The sequence below is a fragment of the Schistocerca serialis genome, chromosome 2 (assembly GCF_023864345.2).
Source record: "Schistocerca serialis cubense isolate TAMUIC-IGC-003099 chromosome 2, iqSchSeri2.2, whole genome shotgun sequence".
In the NCBI taxonomy this organism is placed as follows: Eukaryota; Metazoa; Arthropoda; class Insecta; order Orthoptera; family Acrididae; genus Schistocerca; species Schistocerca serialis.
In genome coordinates, this window is record NC_064639.1 from 584,086,775 (window position 1) to 584,105,413 (window position 18,639).

Here is an 18,639-nt window from a genome sequence, read left to right on the forward strand (position 1 = left end):
TGTGTTTGAACAGTCAACAATTCATAAACTCCTTTTTTTGCATTTGTCTCCTCCTGAGACCGAACAAAGAAAGTTTCCCCAAAACAGGTGAGCTGAGTCTCACTGGCTCATTTTCAGTTTTGGTAAAAGACAGCACCTCAGACTTGTTGGTTAGAGGGCTCAGTACAACACCCCAAGGCCTCTCCAGTCCTTGTCCACCCTGTACAGGACACCTTAGATCTACCATCGACGCACTCCTCACAGTCAAGAGGACGATTGATGACAGATGCTGTACTTTCTTGAGAGCAGACAGGTTCTGTAGGAGAAGATAGTAACTGAGATACCTCTGGTTAGGCATCACAAGTACATGACTCTTGGGAGCTCTTTGAACACACCAATTCATAGCAGTTGCTAATAATTTGACAATAGTGAGGGCAATTTCCAACTGCTTATGAATATCAATGAACTCATCCTGTGTTCAAGAACAGCATTCACAGTGGGGCTGCATTTTAGCTGGTATTGTATTACAAGGCAGTAAACAAATAACTTTAAATTAAGCCATCTGATTATCTTTTAACCTGTTGAGCTAAAAAGTTATAGATAATTTAATAGATAACATTTAGGATCTGGCCAACTTTGTAAACAGCTACCTTAGTAATATAGCTACCAGACTGTAAGAAAGCTTCTTAAAATGCAATATACACCTACAAATAACTATGTACCTTACAAAATGCTTCTGCTTCACACCACTGGGGAGGAAATCAGTAGGATTATGCATATATTTGAGAGTAAAATGTCCACAGGTCTAGATGAAGTTCCAATGTGTCTACCAAAAGACTGCAGTAGCAGCATAAAAGTTCCCATAACAGATGTTATAAATGAGTCAATCTTATCTGGTTGCTTCCCTGATTACTTAAAGCATGCAAAAATTCTTCACTTTCATAAAAAAGTGTTAATGAAAATATAAGGAATTACAGACCACTTTCATTACTGTTTTCTTATTTGAACATAATCAAAATTGTTATGAAGAACAAAGTTATGGATTATTTAAATAAATAACAACTGATATGCAAAGAACAGTTTAATTTCAGATCTGGGAAACAACTGACAGGCATTTTCCTAGACCTTATTAAAGCATTTGACACAGCTGATCATGAAATACTAGGTAAACTTGAAGCACTAGGAATAAGAGGAGTAGTAAATAAGTGGTTTAGGTTTTACCTAGCAGACAAAGCGCAGAGGGTAGAGATATCCCAAATTGCAAGTGGCTCAAATTATATGGTGATACACCTTTCAGATCAAGAACATTTGAACACTGGAGCCCCTTAAGGGAGCATGTTAGGCCCAATACTGTTACTCATTTACATTAATGACTTACCACTGTGGGTTACACAAGGAGAAACTGTGTTATTTGCTGTTGACATGAATATAATAATTATATATAGGACATGATAAATGTTGGAAGCAAAAGCTGAAAAGCACTTGTGGCAGTCTGCAACTGGTCAAATAACAACTAAATACCTCTTAATGTAAAAGAGACAAGTAACATGAACTTCTACATAAATGAAAAATCTAATATAACAAAACCTGAAGTACACAATGAAACCAAAACAAAAGTTTTAGGTATTTATGTTAATCAGCTGTTAAAATGGGATGAACGTATCAGGGTACTTGAAAAAAGAATTAGCATGGCATGCTGTGCCTTATGAAGAATAACCACAGTGTGCAATAACTCATGCCTGAAAGCAACATACTATGCACACATACATTCTATGCCATAATATTCTGGGGTGCAAATGCTCAGAATGTGGAAAATGTGTCCAAACTGCAAATAATAAGCCATCAGAATAATGAACAAGAGTTACAAAAGGGCCAATCAAAAAATGAGGTATTCTGAGAGTTCCTAGTCAATTCATACTTCAAACTGCAGTTTTAACACAAAAAGAAACATTGAGTAATATACAGCAGACAGCTCCACACATGATCATCAAACCAGATACAGCAATTACTTTTATGCAGATAGAATGAACAGAGCAAAAGACTCAAACCACTATGTTTTACCAAGGAGTCAAGATATATAATTAACTGCCAAAAGAGATCAAAAACATATAGGAACTCTATAAATTTAAAACATATCTTAAAGAATGTTTGCTAAAAAATGGTTTTTACCCCATTGAAGAGTTCATATAACATAAAATTATTACAAACAAGTAATCAGGTTGACCAATTATAAAGAAGACAAAGAGGATGGAGTAAGCTTTAAGCAACATTGCATGCAGTCTGAGACCCATGTATATTGTCAGAAGAGTCTTATAATGATTCATTTCTCTTGTTTGAAGCAGGCTCTTTCTGCCTTATGTAATTCAGTGATAACAGTAAGAATACTGTGTAATTTGGACAATGTCTGCATCTTTTTCCATGTACATAATGACGACATGAATGAAACACTTCCTTAATGGAACCTTACTATTGAGAATACTTAAAAATCACATACAAACTGCTAGTTCCAGTTATTTCACTGGAATTACTTTGTGAATGGATATTAACTGCCCTTTATACCTAAAAAGGTATAAAAAAAGTTGATGACCTGACATGTTGCTACTTTCATCTTGCTGTATGACATAAATATTCAGTTACTGAGCTTTGTAATACTTGTGTGAGTGTGAACTTGATTTGTGTAATAACAATCATCCATTTCATTATTTTAAACCTCACGATGGTGAACATCACCTTTCCAATTTTTGTCTAAATTTATTTAAAAGCTAGTTTTTTCACAAGTTACTGTTGTGGCAATTTTTTTGTAATGTCACCTGTAATACAATGCTGTGTATCTAAAACAAATGTGAAACTTTGTGCTGCAAAATGTTGACTACTTCTACAAGTAGAAATATTATTTTGATAAGTGCACATTGCTGTACCATAGATAAGCCTTTCAAGGACCATACTGTGAATGTTTACATTACTAGACTATTAATCATGCTAGATGAGTGAAAACATTTACTTTCATTTTTACTATAGTAAAATTATAATTTTGGCAATATTCAAGGGAGAAAATACTGTAGAAAATACTGTCTCTTCTAATGTACAAAATATTTAATCATTTATAAAATACAAGTATATGTAGCTGTTATAAATATGAATGTCCTATACAGTCTTCATGAAACACTTAAGATACTGACAATGTTGCAACAGTACTGAGCTACTCACTTTACAGCAGTGCTAAATACACCAGCTGCTTACAACAGTATTTATTAATATTATGATAAATGATATATTTGCAATGAATGGGACAATGAGCATAATAAACATTATCACTAAATTACATTTGATAAATATTGTTGGTATTATTGTAACTGATGTCAGATTCATATTCTGGTGATTGATGCTATATAATTTAAATACACTGATACAGTAAATGACCATAGTTAATATTTCACTTGACAGTTCAGGTAAAGGATACAGAATGTCGAAAGATTTCTTTTGTGTGAATTTACTTCACAGAAATGTAAACACAACCTAACTCACATGATAAAATATATAGTATGAACCAGTTTTATAAAAGTATAGGTACATGAATGTTTGTGGCTGTGGGGTGTAGCCACCTATACATGATACAGTGCTGACAGATATAAAAATGAAGAATATTCTAGAACTCCACACACACACACACACACACACACACACACAAACACACACACACACACACACACACACACACAATGTAAAAATGTAAATACAGATGACAATAGAATGAGAATGATAATTCAGAAACCAAAAGAGGATGAAGGAAAATGTTGGGAAGAACTCAAGGATGGAAAGACTAGTATAAAGTAAGACCAGGCAGATGACTGGAGCCCACTAGATGTTCAAACACCAGTCCCCATCTGTTTACTCGCAACAGTCTTCTTCAGTCTCTCAGGAGCATATGATAGTGCATAAATTCTTATACCAATATATAAGCTGTTGCTCTAAGAACTGCAAATACCTTCATCACAGATGTGTATGGGGCATCTCATACTCAATGGGCATAGATTTGTTTCAGAAATGAGCTGGTGAGCTCATGCGCAATATTGCTAGGATTCCTTTATAAGGCAGTCCTTTGTTCCTTATCATACACCATATATAAAATCTGTTCATTTCAGATTGAGTACTTGGTGAACCATTATTATCTGTGGAAAACATGCTCTTTTCCACACAACAATATTATGAAAGGGAAAATTACTACTTACCATATAGCGGAGATGCTGAGTCGCAGATAGGCACGACAAAAAGACTGTGACAAATAAATGAAGCTTTTGGCCATTAAGGTCTTCATCAACAATAGATGTAGACACACACACACACACACACACACACACACACACACATACACACACACACACACACACACAAACGCAACTCACACACATGACCGCAGTCTCAGGCAACTGAAACCACACTCTGTGACTGTGGTCGTATGTGTGAGCTGCGTTTGCGTGCGTGCATTTGTGTGTGTGTGTGTGTGTGTGTATTGTTGACAAAGGCCTTAATGGCTGAAAGCTTTACTTATTTGTGACAGTCTGTTTGTTGTGCCTATCTGCGATTCAGCATCTCCGCTATATGTTGAGTAGCAACTTTCTTTTCCATAATATTGTTACATTCCATCCTGGATTTTCCATAGTTTGATTTTTCCATATGATATACACACTGATATAATACAACATTTATTCCTCTAAAATATCAAGTGAGGTGGCTCAGTGGTTACCACTTTTGACTCATATTTTGCTGGATGATGGTTCAAATCTGTGTCTGGCCTTGAGATTTAGGTTTCCCATGATTTCCCTAAATCACTCCGGGCAAATGCCAGAATGGTTCCTCTGAAATTAGACAAAATACACTGTCATTACTTTAGAATATTGGTTGTAGTGGCTCTTTCAACACTGGCCAGTTCTGTGCTCCTGGAATCAGTGGACATGCCTCTCCTCAGAAACATGTGTTCTTAGCAGATAAATTTATAAATTTATGCTACATGGATCAAACTCTAGATGCTCAGTTTCTAAAATAAAAAAAAAAATGCTGATCTATAGGAGCATTTTCCAGTCAGTAATTGTTTCCCCATTGAAAAAAAAAAAAAAAAAAAAAAAAATAAAATAAAATAAAATAAAATAAAAAAATATGTGCTGCTGAATAGTAACTTCTATGTAACTGTAATGCCTCCTTACTGCCCAGTTTACCAGATGAATCAGCACTTTGAAATTCCTTTTTTATTACCTCTTCAATACTAGCTACATCCATCTGCTTCCCAGACATAAAACACCAAATGACGTAAGTCCAGTGGCCAGACATGATTATAATATTAACTGTTGTGTTGTAAATAACTGATCAACCATGTGTAGGTAACACTTCCTTTGTTCTGATCTCCCACCAGAACAGTCATAGTGCCTTGCTCAAGACATATTAGTGTTAGCAACAGAGGCAATGTCCATTTTTTGCCCCTTGGTTTGTCATGCCAATTGCACTGAACCAGAGCCTGATCATATCTGATTTTTTACATGTACTATTGACTCTCAGCACTCCAGAAACATGGGGGAACAAAAATATTCTTCTTACAAATGTAATGTAGAAGATAGTTGAGCTACAGTGTTATGCTACTTTAATAATCTTCCTGTGGACACAGGTGCTCTAAGGCATGCTGCGAATTGGTCAATCCTTCCAAAGGATGTAATGTACAATGTGTACTTGCTTATCACCAGCTCCAATGCATCAAGCCACGTTCCTGAACTTAAAACTATAGTAGAGTCTGTGAAAGAAGATCCCTGAGAGCTGGCAGTTCTGTTACCAGCTTTCAACTGCACAGTGCAAATGTCAGCAGGTGAAAACAAGGATGTATACAAAATTGCATTGTGAGATTGGCTGTTCCTGACTGTACTATAGGGTGTACAGCACAAAGAAAGAAGAGTGAGAAGAAACATAGTGGCACTGAAGATACCCCCAGTGTTACAATCTACAATCTGCTTCTCCTACAAGATCATGGTTTGAGGACTAGATACATGGTACACTGAACCTAACCTCCTCTGAAGGTTTACACTGCCATTAACAAAACTTCCCCAGTCAGCTTCAAAGAATAAGTGCCAGAGAATTCCCATTCTGTTCAACTAATTTGACATCAAAAAGTGACTTAAACCACCTATTAATTTCATATGAGTGACATCATGATCAACAAATTACTTTGTGCAAGACATTAAACAAGCTGACATAGCAGTTTCTAATTGTATCACCACTATCTTTACGTTCAGAAACTCAATAACTTACAAAAACATCATGGACTTTTTAAGAGATTATTTCTTTTATTCCAGTCCCAAAAAATGCTCCTCAGATTATTTATTTTGGTGAGTGGTGAGCATCATCAGATTTCCAGAAAAGCTAAATGCAACTAATGGACAGTCTACAATTTGTAAACATAAAGCATGGCACAATGAAAAGTATTACTTTCATAAGTAGAATATATGTGTTTATAAATGTGATGAGGCACACATGTTCAAAATGTATCGTAAAATAATAAAGACACAAGAGATACAAACAAAATCAGCTAGACATCATCAAACATAACTAAAAATATGAAGTGTACTAGGCCACAATGTCAGCAGAGTCATCATGTGAATGGCGATGCTGTTCACAGCAAACTGGAGTCAGTTGTTACAAAAAATATATTTGTGTCATAAGTTCATTATGTGTAGCTATTGTACGCATACTTGACCAACATACAATTAAACAAAAGTTTACTTAAATAAAAACAAGCAATTAGGAAAAAATCTATTCTGGGATTACAACATGTTGAGAGTTTTACAGCAATAAAATGAAATACACAAAAAATTCAAATGAAGTTAAACTTTAAAACTAGTACAAAAGGAAAAAATTTGATTCTGAAATAATATTGTGATAATTCTAGATAACCATTAATAACATATCCAAGTGTCAAGCTTAAAGATTTAACAAAATTACATAAAATGATAAAAGAACTAGTGAAAAGAAGTAAGTAATCAGTGTCATCTGTTGGTGTATCCACTGAATGCAAGACAGCCAAATACTGACCAAAGATATATAGCCACCAAAGGGCATAACAAATCATTGTGCCAGTCAATTAATAAGATCACTTAGCCAATGAAATATATTATATAAACAGAGAAGAGATGTCAAACAAGAGGGAGACATGAGCACTACAAAAAAATAAAACATATATGTGATGCACTCTATACTAGGTATTTACAAGGGAAGGTATATGTAGCAGATGTGTGAGATGACTAATGTAGTACATTGCCAAACAAAGCAATGCAGGCACTGGGCACAAAATTACTTTGTCCACTGAGCAATTTTCGTGGATCTTGCTTCTTGCTTTCATAAATTTCAAGTGCTCCAATTTATTGAGAACATGACCTTTCGGTACTCTATGTAGAATATGCTTACTATTCTCAACACTTTCTACAGTATAGTTGGTCTGCAATAACTGTAACTCTAAGACAGTTTTGTTACATAGTATAAATGCTCCTTATCAAAATTATTGCAGTCAATCCTATACAGCCCAGAGTCATCGTATTTGTCATATGCACTTCTGTGTCTTTGTTGTACAATTATTTTTCATGTGTTGTTAACTTAGAAACTAAATCTAACATTACATTTATTAAAACATTTCGCTATTTGCTAGGACATGTTACTGTGAAATTCCATTGGAATGGTTTTCATTTATTTTTTATTACTTCTGTTTCTGGTCGAGTGTGCATTTGCCTTTTATTTACTTTTTGTTTTTTTAGCCTGTTGTATGGACACACAACGTAATTTTCAGAAAAACCACTGCCTACTGCTATTTACATTAAAATACTGCATAACTTACAAATTTCACTGTCAGCCAAGAGTAAGTGACAGAGACAGTGATCCATCAATATGATAAAGGCTCTTTTATATCACAGTGGCTGGCACTGATGATAAGTTCTGTACATGTAGTTTTTCTGAAAATCCAAAATTTATGTGTGCTGTATACTTTCTTAATGATAATTACTGGTGCTGCCTTCTTCTATCTCCATAGCAAAAATTTTTTTTGGATGCATTGTGCCAATTGTTTGAGCAAATGCATGAACGTCATTAGTGTCACTTTCTATCAGTAATAAAATATTGTTAACATAACATTTATAATGAAAAGCTCATTTTTCTTTTAGCCATGTAAACGTGGCAAAAAATTTACATTCTACATCATTCACAAAAATGTTTGCTAAATTATCAGCCAGACTATTATCCATTCAAAAACTGTCTTTTTCATAATATATTTGGTCATTAAAGGTTAAAGATTGTAGGCTAAAACAAATTATAAAAATTCAATTAGCTCTGTACATTCTGCAGTGCTAATCTTCTGATGGGTTAGCAGGTTACATCTAATAATTTCATGCTTTTCCTTTATTGTAGTGTTACTGTAGAAGTTTTTTTGCATTGGGAGATGTTAGCATCACATTATTTGGTATAGGTATAACCCTGACTGGATATGCAAGCTCACAACTGTTGTTAACCCCAAAATATGTACTGATCTTGGAAACCAATTTAAGTATTTTGTTACTTAGTCTCTAGCTGGGAGATGACATGTTGGTCACAGTCAGTAGAACAAGCTTATTGCTTTTGTGTATTTTAACTTGAAATCTATGCTGGAGAAGTTTAGCAATCATAACTTTAAGCAATTTCTTTTTGTATTTGTTAAGAAGAAACTGGGAGCTGTTTATGTATTTATGCAGGATGGTTTGGAACTTCACAGAGATAACTTCTCAGTTGGCTCTCTGTGAACTTCTACTGTTACATTTTCTGCAAATAACTCTTCTGTCTCCCTATATTCTTATCTTCATATGCTGTTATCGTACTGCTGTATTCCCCCTATCTCCTCTAATTTAAGAGATTGTTACCTGTACATGCTATTGCAAGTATTCCCACAGAGTTTCTGTACCATCCAAACAGTGTCATGTGATAATACTTTATCTATGTGTTTCTTAATATTTATTTAATGGAAGCTATAATATGGCCAGAAAATTATGTTACAATATTACTCAGAACAAATTAGTGTAGTTGTACTATTATTTACCATTTTTTTCTTCATTAATCTAAAAATAATTGTATTTGTTGCTTGTTGCCATGATATGGTCTATTATAAACAACTATGTGATCTAAACATTCTTGCACATTCTTTAATCCTTGGGTGTAATGGTACTAATTTAATAAGATACTGGCTGCATGGTGCATGCACTGAAAACCAATAAAAAACCATCAGCTAAAAAATATATTCCACAGGACTACCAACAGGGTATTGGGTGTTGCCTATGTGGTGTGAAATGTCTCACCTGCAATGACATTATTAGAGACAGAGCACTAGCTCAGACTGGGGAATGATGGTATGCATAATTGACTGTATCCTTTCAAAAAAATCATCATGGCATTTACCTTGAGTGATTTAAGTAGACATCTTGGTCAGTGGTGTTGCTATTTACACAGTTTGCCTGGGGCAATACATTATGTATGTTAGATAAATGGCAATTTTTCTAGTATTACATACATGACAAAATTCACAGACCAGTTCACAGATCATGTTTTCTCTTGTTTGTTTCTCACTGGTAGAAATATTGTACACAATACTAATAGTTTCTATAGACTGGGGTTTACAACTGTCCCATTCACATATCATGGGATATGGTGACTTGATTAAAAGGGACAGAAAGCCTAACAAGTATGTTGCAGTAGTTGGCTGGATGGTGGAATTTCGTTCTGGGATGCTATGGGAGAGATGATGGATTTCAGACAGTGACAATGTCAAAACAATGTGTAGCTTCATAAAGTCTAATCTTAACATAGAAATTAAATGACTCCAATCTAGAGCAGAAATGTATAATGAGACAAATACCTTTTACTGATTTTGATTTGAGTTGCAGTACAGGTGTAGAGTGTTTAAGCATGAACAAAAAATTGGAAATGAGCATATGGCATCGCTGGCCGAGAGGCCCCATTCGGGGAAGTTCAGCCACAAAGTGCAAGTCTTGTTTCATTCGACACCACACTGGGCGACTTGTGCACTGGTGATGAGGATGAAATGATGATGAGAACTACACAAACCCTAGTCCACAAGCAGAGAAAATCTCCAACCCGGACGGGAATCAAACCCGGGCACGCTTGTATGGGAGGCAGGCATGTTTCCACCCAGACTCAGCATGCACAGTAATTGCAAGATAATCTTGTGTAGGCCAAATTGGCTAAGAAGGTGTTGCCTTTTAGTTGGGCAAGACCAGTCCCTCTGCTACATACTATCTATGATCTGAAAGAAGTGTAGTGAATGTCTCTTTCGCTGAGGGGATCATAATGGTATGATCTCTTTTCAGTGTCTAAATGCTACTGCTTTGGCAAAACTTAACATGTTGGGATTCTGAACTAACATGAGAAAGACTAGAATTGCGAGTAGTAAGGAAATCCTGAAAGACAATTTCTGGATGTTTCTGGGAATGTGGCAGGGGACCACAAACTGATGTCAAAGACATTGTTCAGTAAATGTTTCTATCTGTTATTTTGATTGCATACTGTGTATGGGTTTGACTTTAGTCATGTATTGTTCTAATATTTGAGTTTTCAGTCAGCTACAGCTCGTTATTAATAATACTTAAGATTTTAATATTGGCTGTGATTAATTCCATTGCTACCACATAGTAATTTCCTACATTTTAAGATTTTGCTAATCCAGGCTGTGGAGAGTGTTGCCTTTCACTTAATTTTTTTTATGTATGCAAAATGTATGCAAAATGTTTGTGAGTAGCATATGGGGTGATAGGTCACATTAGGGGGACCTCTTTTGTTAGAGACAAAATGTTTGTTGATACTCTCTTGTAATGATAGGCATCATTTAAGACTGGTTATGCTCCTGAAAGGCAGTAGAGCACAAGTATTCTGCGGCTTGTGTGTGCCTTTTGTGTTAACTGTCATCCAGTCATCTGCTCCATATGAAATGTGGTAGGCCAAGCCAATTAACATTCCCAATTTACTTCTAAAATTTCTTTTGTTAAAAGTCACTATCAGTTTACTGGGGTACATAATATGCTGCACAACTGGTTAGTAGACACTGGTAGTTTGGTGAAATCTCATCATACAAGATCCAGCAAACACTAAAGTATGTGTAGCATTGCTGGAAGAGGCATAAACGAACATTTTGTCTCCAACAAAAGTTGTTCCACATGACATGACCTATCACCCATAAATGTTTGTTGCAAATACTGTGACACAGGCTTTATGCCTTTACCTACACTACCTTGTGTCCATCATATGGTGGGGCAACAAGCAGCAGGTTAGGATGTATGCTGCAGAGACAATGGACTGAGCCAGTTTCTAGCCCACCCCCAAGATATGAAATATGTGGCACACTATTAAATGTGACAGGGCTCTTTGAGCACCCAGTCAGTGTGGCATGAGGTATTGTACTGAGCACAAGAGAAATATTAAATGAAGGGATCTCAAGAAGTCAACCATAGCTGAGCAACGTCTGGGAAATGAACAGAAATTACAATTTGAAAAAAATGAGAGTCTTGGCTCATGTGTCACCATTTTGAGATTACATTATAGATGATGCAACCAATGCTAGATTAACCAACAACAATTTGAGCAGAGAATAGGGGTATACAGTAGGGAACCAGGGTATTCTTTGAATATCGAGCAAAAGCAAATACTGATGCTTGACACTTGTAGGGAGGAGGGAGCAGCAATTTCAAATGTGGTGCTGATCCCTCATTGATTTCACAACCAACTGGAGCTGCTACAAGCTGCGCAACTTGCCATCCACACATGCATCACTTTGGCCCTCTTTGATTGATTTCAGATGCTGTAGCCATCCCCATATAAGCACCCTGGTAGCCATAGAAGTCAGTGGTTTTTTTACTCCTGATGATGATGATGATGACAGAGATAGCCATAAAAAGTGTGAGTGTTTTTAATTGAGATGAAGCAGCTTGTAAACTGCTGCATCTTGTTGTGACACACAAATTTCATAAAATTCATAAAGCTACAATCCCACCAGATACCTAATTTTTGTGTCATTCCATCGCTTCCTGTTTCAATGATTGCTGTGTAATCACTTCTCTTTGATTGCAAATGAACTAAAAACTAATGAACTCCATGATCCAGCCCTAACCAACTGCAACGTCACAGCATTTGTATGTCATTTGGAGTGATTCATTCCTCTCCAAGCCATTGTCAGGTTTCAGATCTTGGAACTGCTATCTCCCATTCTAGCAGATTCTCCGTTAGCCGTACCAGTCTGAACTCAGGCAGTACAAGTCCCCCCCCCCCCCCCATTCCCTCCCCGCACTTCCCCCACTTCTTGAGAGAGTGCCAGGAATCTGATACAGTTCCTTGCTTCAACCACTGAGCTGTTAGAGGCAGTCAGTAGACAAACATTATTAATTTTATATGACCATATTTTGATTTTGAATAGGTATGTACATATTAAGATATGGACAGTGTCTTTCGTACTTGATCAAATATTCTCTGGCTTTATGTGATGACAAGTACAAGGCTTCTGTTAATTCCTGACCCTCTTATTGCCAATGGACTGACTGTTTGTTGCAGTTTGTTGAATACATTATTTATCAACACTGTCTTTATGGTTACTGCACATGAAATATTGGAATATATGTAAACTGATACTTCTTCTTCCTGTTTACTTCATAATGCCTTATAAAAGTGACAAATGGTAAGACATTTCTACGTTGAAGAAACACATATTTAGAATTTGCCTCAAAAACCACCAAGTTCACAAAATGAGGGAAATGTCATCTTGTGATGGCAGTTATCTGCAACTGTGCATACAATTTTTGTATGACAGAAGCTGTCACAAGCAGTCATGTTTTTGTTGAGTCAGTATTTCAGGTGATGGGGCACAGCAACACTATTGTAAGCACAACTCCCATACAAGACTGTGGGAACCTCTTCTGTGTTGGCTTACCAACAGCTTTGGTTTATAAGATTACATTAATATATATTAGAACTTATTTGTTTATTTTAGTTACTGTATTTACCTGTGAACGGTGTGTTTTGGGAAAATCAACAATGGCAGACTGCTGGGATCTTACATTTCATAGCTGATTTCACTTTTGTCCTGCTCTAATGTTCCTCCTTAAATTTTACTTCCTGAGTGGATTCCCTATTTTATTTCATATCTGTGTTGTTTCCTTCAAGCCTTTCCCTCTTTTTCTGGGTGAAAGAAACTGTTTAGAAAACTCTAAGCTTTGTGACTGTACATTGATATCTATCTGTGCTGCTGCTTAATAAGAAAGAGAAATATTTATCTATGTTTTCAATTTGGTGCTTATTTTCCTAATGAGTAGAATTGAAATTTAGAAATTTTTGAATAAATAATTTACTGTTTTATAATTCAGCAAGGTATCCTGTTGCAACAAAGGTTTATATAATTCATAATTATAACTATGAAGCTGTATTTGATTACTGTGATGCATTTGCCTCCATATAACCATCTGTCAGTTATTTTCCATGGTGTATTAAGTGCCTCATGTGCATTTAAAATTTATATCTGTGAATGAGTTCAGCCTCATACACTGGTGTGGACTATTTTCTGCTACAGCTCTCTTAGGTTCAATGTGTTATTTGCTTAAACTTCAGTTCATATTCTCATGCCAAGACAATGATTTTGGTCTTCAATCTTTGATGCAAGAAGTGTGGTAACACATATAATTAATAGTGTAACAAAGATAAGGTTCTGTTAACTTGTTGTTGGTCATTGTTTGAATTTTCACAGATAACTAATGATGAAAAATAAATGAAACAATATTACTTCAGACTTTAAAAAAAAAATGAGGTAAAGAAAACCTTGAACATTAAAAATTTGTCTATGCTACATATATGCAAAGTAGGCAGTAAAAAATTTTTCCATAGGAAGAAGGTATGCTACATTATTATTTAATTTAAATTACCTCAACTTCCTAAACAGGAAATAAGTTTAACATTTATAATTCAGTGCTTGAAATCAAGATATTAAATATAAATGCTGTGCCTTGCACAGTCTAAGTTCAAAGTTTCACAGGGCTTCTTAGGATCCTCAATAGAAAACCCCCTGAAAAGTCAAATAACTTATTTTTCCTGTATTCATACTCATAATGGTGTCACTTTTGAGGAACAGGAAGCAGAGCAACTGCTGGAAGAACTACAAAACATAATGTTATTTGTCGTTCCAGACTGTAGCTGTTCCGGACATACACTGTCAGTCATGTTGACATATGCTAGCATTTGCCCCTTGCTGCTGTGCACTTGTATTGGACTCAAGTAACTGTTTTGTTCTGTAGGAACTAAAGATAAACATTCTTCTTTGCTTGAATTGTTTGTCAATATTTTCTGATTGTCTCCCGTTATGTGCCATAATTGTTGTCTTCGAGACAGGCCTGATTGTGCTGTGGACATTAGGTAATTTATAGAGTCTGTTGGCAGAATGTTTAGGTTTCCATATCCAATGTCATTATCACCATCATCACTACCATCACCATAATCTGAAAACAAAGACAGAAAAGGAAATTCTGTGTTACAAGTATAAAGTTTAGTCTCAGAAAAGTAACTTTGGCATGAATTCAATATTAACTTATTTCTACAAAGACAATAATAGTGGTAGGCTAAATACAATATTATAATATATTACAAGGTATCATAGTTGCAAGACACTGAGAACAACTTGCATGTGTTAAATATTTGCAAGACTTTCAGCAAGTTCATCATATTGCTGTAACACAGGTATCCATAATTCCTACTTCAACAAAATGTGTGATTTTGATTCAAAAGAAACTTACTTAATTTCTCTTGAGAGTTTGATCTTGAACCAAAGTAGCCAGGATTTTGTACAATACTGGGATTTAAATCCAAATACTCAGCACTGTCTTTTAGCATGCTCTCAAATATGGCTGTTAGTTGCTTGAAACTTGGTCTTTCAGAAGGTTCCTCCTGCCAGCATTGTCTCATCACTTTATACCTACATACCAAAAGTAAAATGTATAGCTAATTTCATCTTTTACAAATGTCTTATAAAGAAGTGTAATGCTATGAATTATTAAACATTTACCACAATCTTAAACTTCAAAAGTATGTGCAAAGAGATAAAAAGGTGGAATAATTTGAAAGAGTGCAAATAAACATAACAAAAAATGAAGTAGATGAAGATATGTGAAACAACATCTACATTGTGATTAAGCCATTTCCCCACAATATCCCTATAATCATTCTCACAAATTACAAAATGTTAAGATAAAAAAAAAAAAAAAAAAAAAAAAAAAAAAAGGATTGTATCATGGCAACACTGTACAGACTACATCATGATAGGATCACCTTGAGGGTCATCATATGTAGGGAAATCAGTATGAGATCACTTAGAGTGCTTGCAACAGACTGTATGGTCAATTATCTTGGATATAATGATTCTGATTGTACATTGTATGCATTTGATACAGTATCTGACAAGGGAACCTCCCCATCACACCCCCCCTCAGATTTAGTTATAAGTTGGCACAGTGAATAGGCCTTGAAAAACTGAACACAGATCAATCTAGAAAACAGGAAGAAGTTGTGTGGAACTATGAAAAAAATAAGCAAAATATACAAACTGAATAGTCCATGCGTAAGATATGCAACATAAAGGAAGTACAACCAAGGAGCGCCGTGGTCTCAGGGTTAGTGTGCGCAGCTGCAATGTGAAAGGTCCTTGGTTCAAGTCTTCCCTGGAGTGAAAATTTTAATTTTTTTTTTATTTTTAGTTTATGTGACAAAGTCTTATGTTTTCATCACTTTTTTGGGAGTGATTATCACATCCACAAGAAAACCTAAATCTGCCAAGGTAGAAGAATCTTTTTACCCATTCGCCAAGTGTACAAGTTAGGTGGGTCGACAACATATTCCTGTTATGCGACGCACATGCCGTCACCAGTGTCATATAGAATATATCAGACGTGTTTTCCTGTGGAGGAACCGGTTGACCTATGACCTTGCGATCAAATGTTTTCAGTTCCCACTGGAGAGGCACGTCCTTTCGTCTACTAATCGCACGGTTTTGCGGTGCGGTTGCAAACCACAGACACTAAACTTATTACAGTGAACAGAGATGTCAATGAACAAACGGACAGATCATAACTTTGCGAAAATAAAATTTTACTCAAGGGAAGACTTGAACCAAGGACCCCACGTTCCGCAGCTGCTTACGCTAACCACGAGACCACGGCGCTCGTGTACTCACACTATCCTTGATCTTGCCTATCTTGCGAATGGACTACTCAGTTTGTATATTTTGATTATTTTTTTCATAGTTCCACACAACTTCTTCCTGTTTTCTTGATTGATCTGTGTTCAGTTTTTCAAGGCCTATCCACTGTGCCAGCTTACAACTAAATTTGAGGGGGGTGCGATGGGGAGGTTCCCTTGTGAGTAATATGTAAGAAGATTGGCACAACAAACACATCTGGATAACATAAGGCTTGGTCAGATTCAAAACTGATCTAATCAGCACAATATAGGTCAGAAACTGAATATCACTAATAGTGTAATTTCACAGCCATGTTAAAGATTCCTGGAGAGAACAAACAAACAATGGCAGTATAAGCAAGTTTGACTACCTGCTACATTACCCTGCCTTAGGTACCTGGTACAGATGCACAGCACCTGCCCCAGCTATGCATCTTTTAGTAGCTTAATCTCCAATTAGATTGCATATTGTTGTCTTGAAGAAGCTGTTGTGTATGCTTGGTGTCCTAAAAGATATGGTCTTGTTACACAAAGGCATGAATGTGGTGTCTTACCTACCCTGAAGTGACACAGGAAAAGATTATTAGTACCCAGTACATAGACCAGTTGTGAGTAACATGGACTGTAATTCTCATTATGTTTTCACCTGATATGCCCATGGGACACTTTACAAACTGGTCATTTGAAAAAGGGGGTTCCCATTTTAAAAAACGCAGTTGATATCCTTTTGACCTTTGGCAGTGCCATCTAGCAGGCCAACAATAGCGCCATCTGGTTTCCCCCTTCAAGCTAGACAAGTTTTGTTCTTTGTAGTTTTTTCGTTTGACATTTATTTTGTGAGATATTTGGCCCAGTCACGATCAGTGGACCACCCTGTATAATGACACCTAGTGGTGAACTTGCTCTCAGTTACTGCTATGTGACTATGCCTCTACAAGTGAATTTTAACCACCACTACTGCCTACAGGGTCTGATTTAGACTTGCAATAAATAGTGTTCCAACTAATGAATGCATGATTTCCACAACAGCCTCACTTGAGTGAAACTTGGCTTACTATTATAATGTCAGTATGCATGTATAATGAAGTACTAGTGATTGGACTTCAATAAAACTCACTCAGGAATGATTGCTTACGTTAGTTCCTATCAAGAACTATTATTTCTTGGTTTCATAAACTAGCAGACATATTTCATTCATTGTTACAGAACTTTATTTGTGTTTGATAAATGTTGTTGTCTCAAAGTGAGAGTTACAACAGTCTGCACATGTTTTGGTTTGGTGACTGCTGGAAGTCTGTTGACTTTAAATAATTATTCAAAACAGAAACTTTGAAATTATTCGTTAAGGATATCAAAAAATTGAAAGATTCTGCCCTGTTTTAAAGTGAGGAAATAAAATCAAAGGATATAGCTAAATAATTGCATCCAGTTGCCAATACACTTAAAAAAATAGATTTTTTTCAATAGCAGTGTGCACATTACATAGATTCATTACAAAAAAGCCAATGATACTCATGATAGAATGATGAAAGATTATAATACAACATGTATGTGTTCATTAAAAATGAAACACCAGTTCAAATTGGATTAGGATGATGAAGTAAATTGTCTTTGGCCTTTTCAAAAGATCCACTCAGGCAATTACCTCGAGTGACTGAAGAAAGCTGTGAAAACTCTATATTTAAAGAATCAAATGAAGATTTGTAGCTCCACTGCTCCTGAATGTGTGGTTGTTGGATGCAAGATGTCTAGAATTTTGGATGTACTGACTCTACAGTGTTCATCTTTAGCATGATAGTACAAAAAGTGACACAAAACCTGTTAAGTACAAATTCCATCCAATAAACTTTTATGTATGCATCACCTTCTGGTATTCCTTCATGTCTGACAAGGGAATGGTCCAATAAGACATGTTGAAACTTACTCTTAAATTTTTTACACAGGAAGAAGACAATGAAAGAAATGCACTGTCAAAATTTTAGCTGCTAAGAGGCACTGCAAGTATTAAAAAAATAGATGAAAACTGCTAAATTTATAGCGCATTAGGCAGGGGTTGAAATGTACACTGGCACTGGAGCAACTGTCCATGTGTAACTAGGCACACACACAGTCAAGGTCAGTGGTACATTTATAAACAGGAAACATGACACAACCCGATCGTAATTTGTAAAGGATGTTTCAAGTTACTATTCGTTGATAGTTTCTCTGACACTCAGTTACTATTCTCTCAAATTAGCCACTCAAGCAACATCTATTACAAATTGTCAGTTGCTTTTTGCAGTATTGGTAACTATTGACAATACAGATAAAGCTGAATTAATATTTATTGTGCTTTTGTAAGGCATGCCTGCTAATAGTACTTTTTTTCTTCCAGTTTCACAGTAATGT

General features: G+C 35.7%; 1 protein-coding gene across 1 annotated transcript in view; it reads right to left on the reverse strand.

The window, feature by feature from the left end:
* Positions 1-13,919: 13,919 nt before the first annotated feature.
* Positions 13,920-18,639, reverse strand: part of LOC126456249 (proto-oncogene tyrosine-protein kinase receptor Ret-like) — a 115,529-nt gene continuing 110,809 nt past the window's right edge. Inside the window, exons 12-13 of the mRNA XM_050091999.1 lie at positions 14,814-14,992; positions 13,920-14,519 (exon numbers count right to left, since the gene is read on the reverse strand). Of these exons, the coding sequence (XP_049947956.1) occupies positions 14,128-14,519; positions 14,814-14,992 (571 nt within the window). The 3' untranslated portion in view covers positions 13,920-14,127. The remainder of the gene's footprint in view (positions 14,520-14,813; positions 14,993-18,639) is intronic.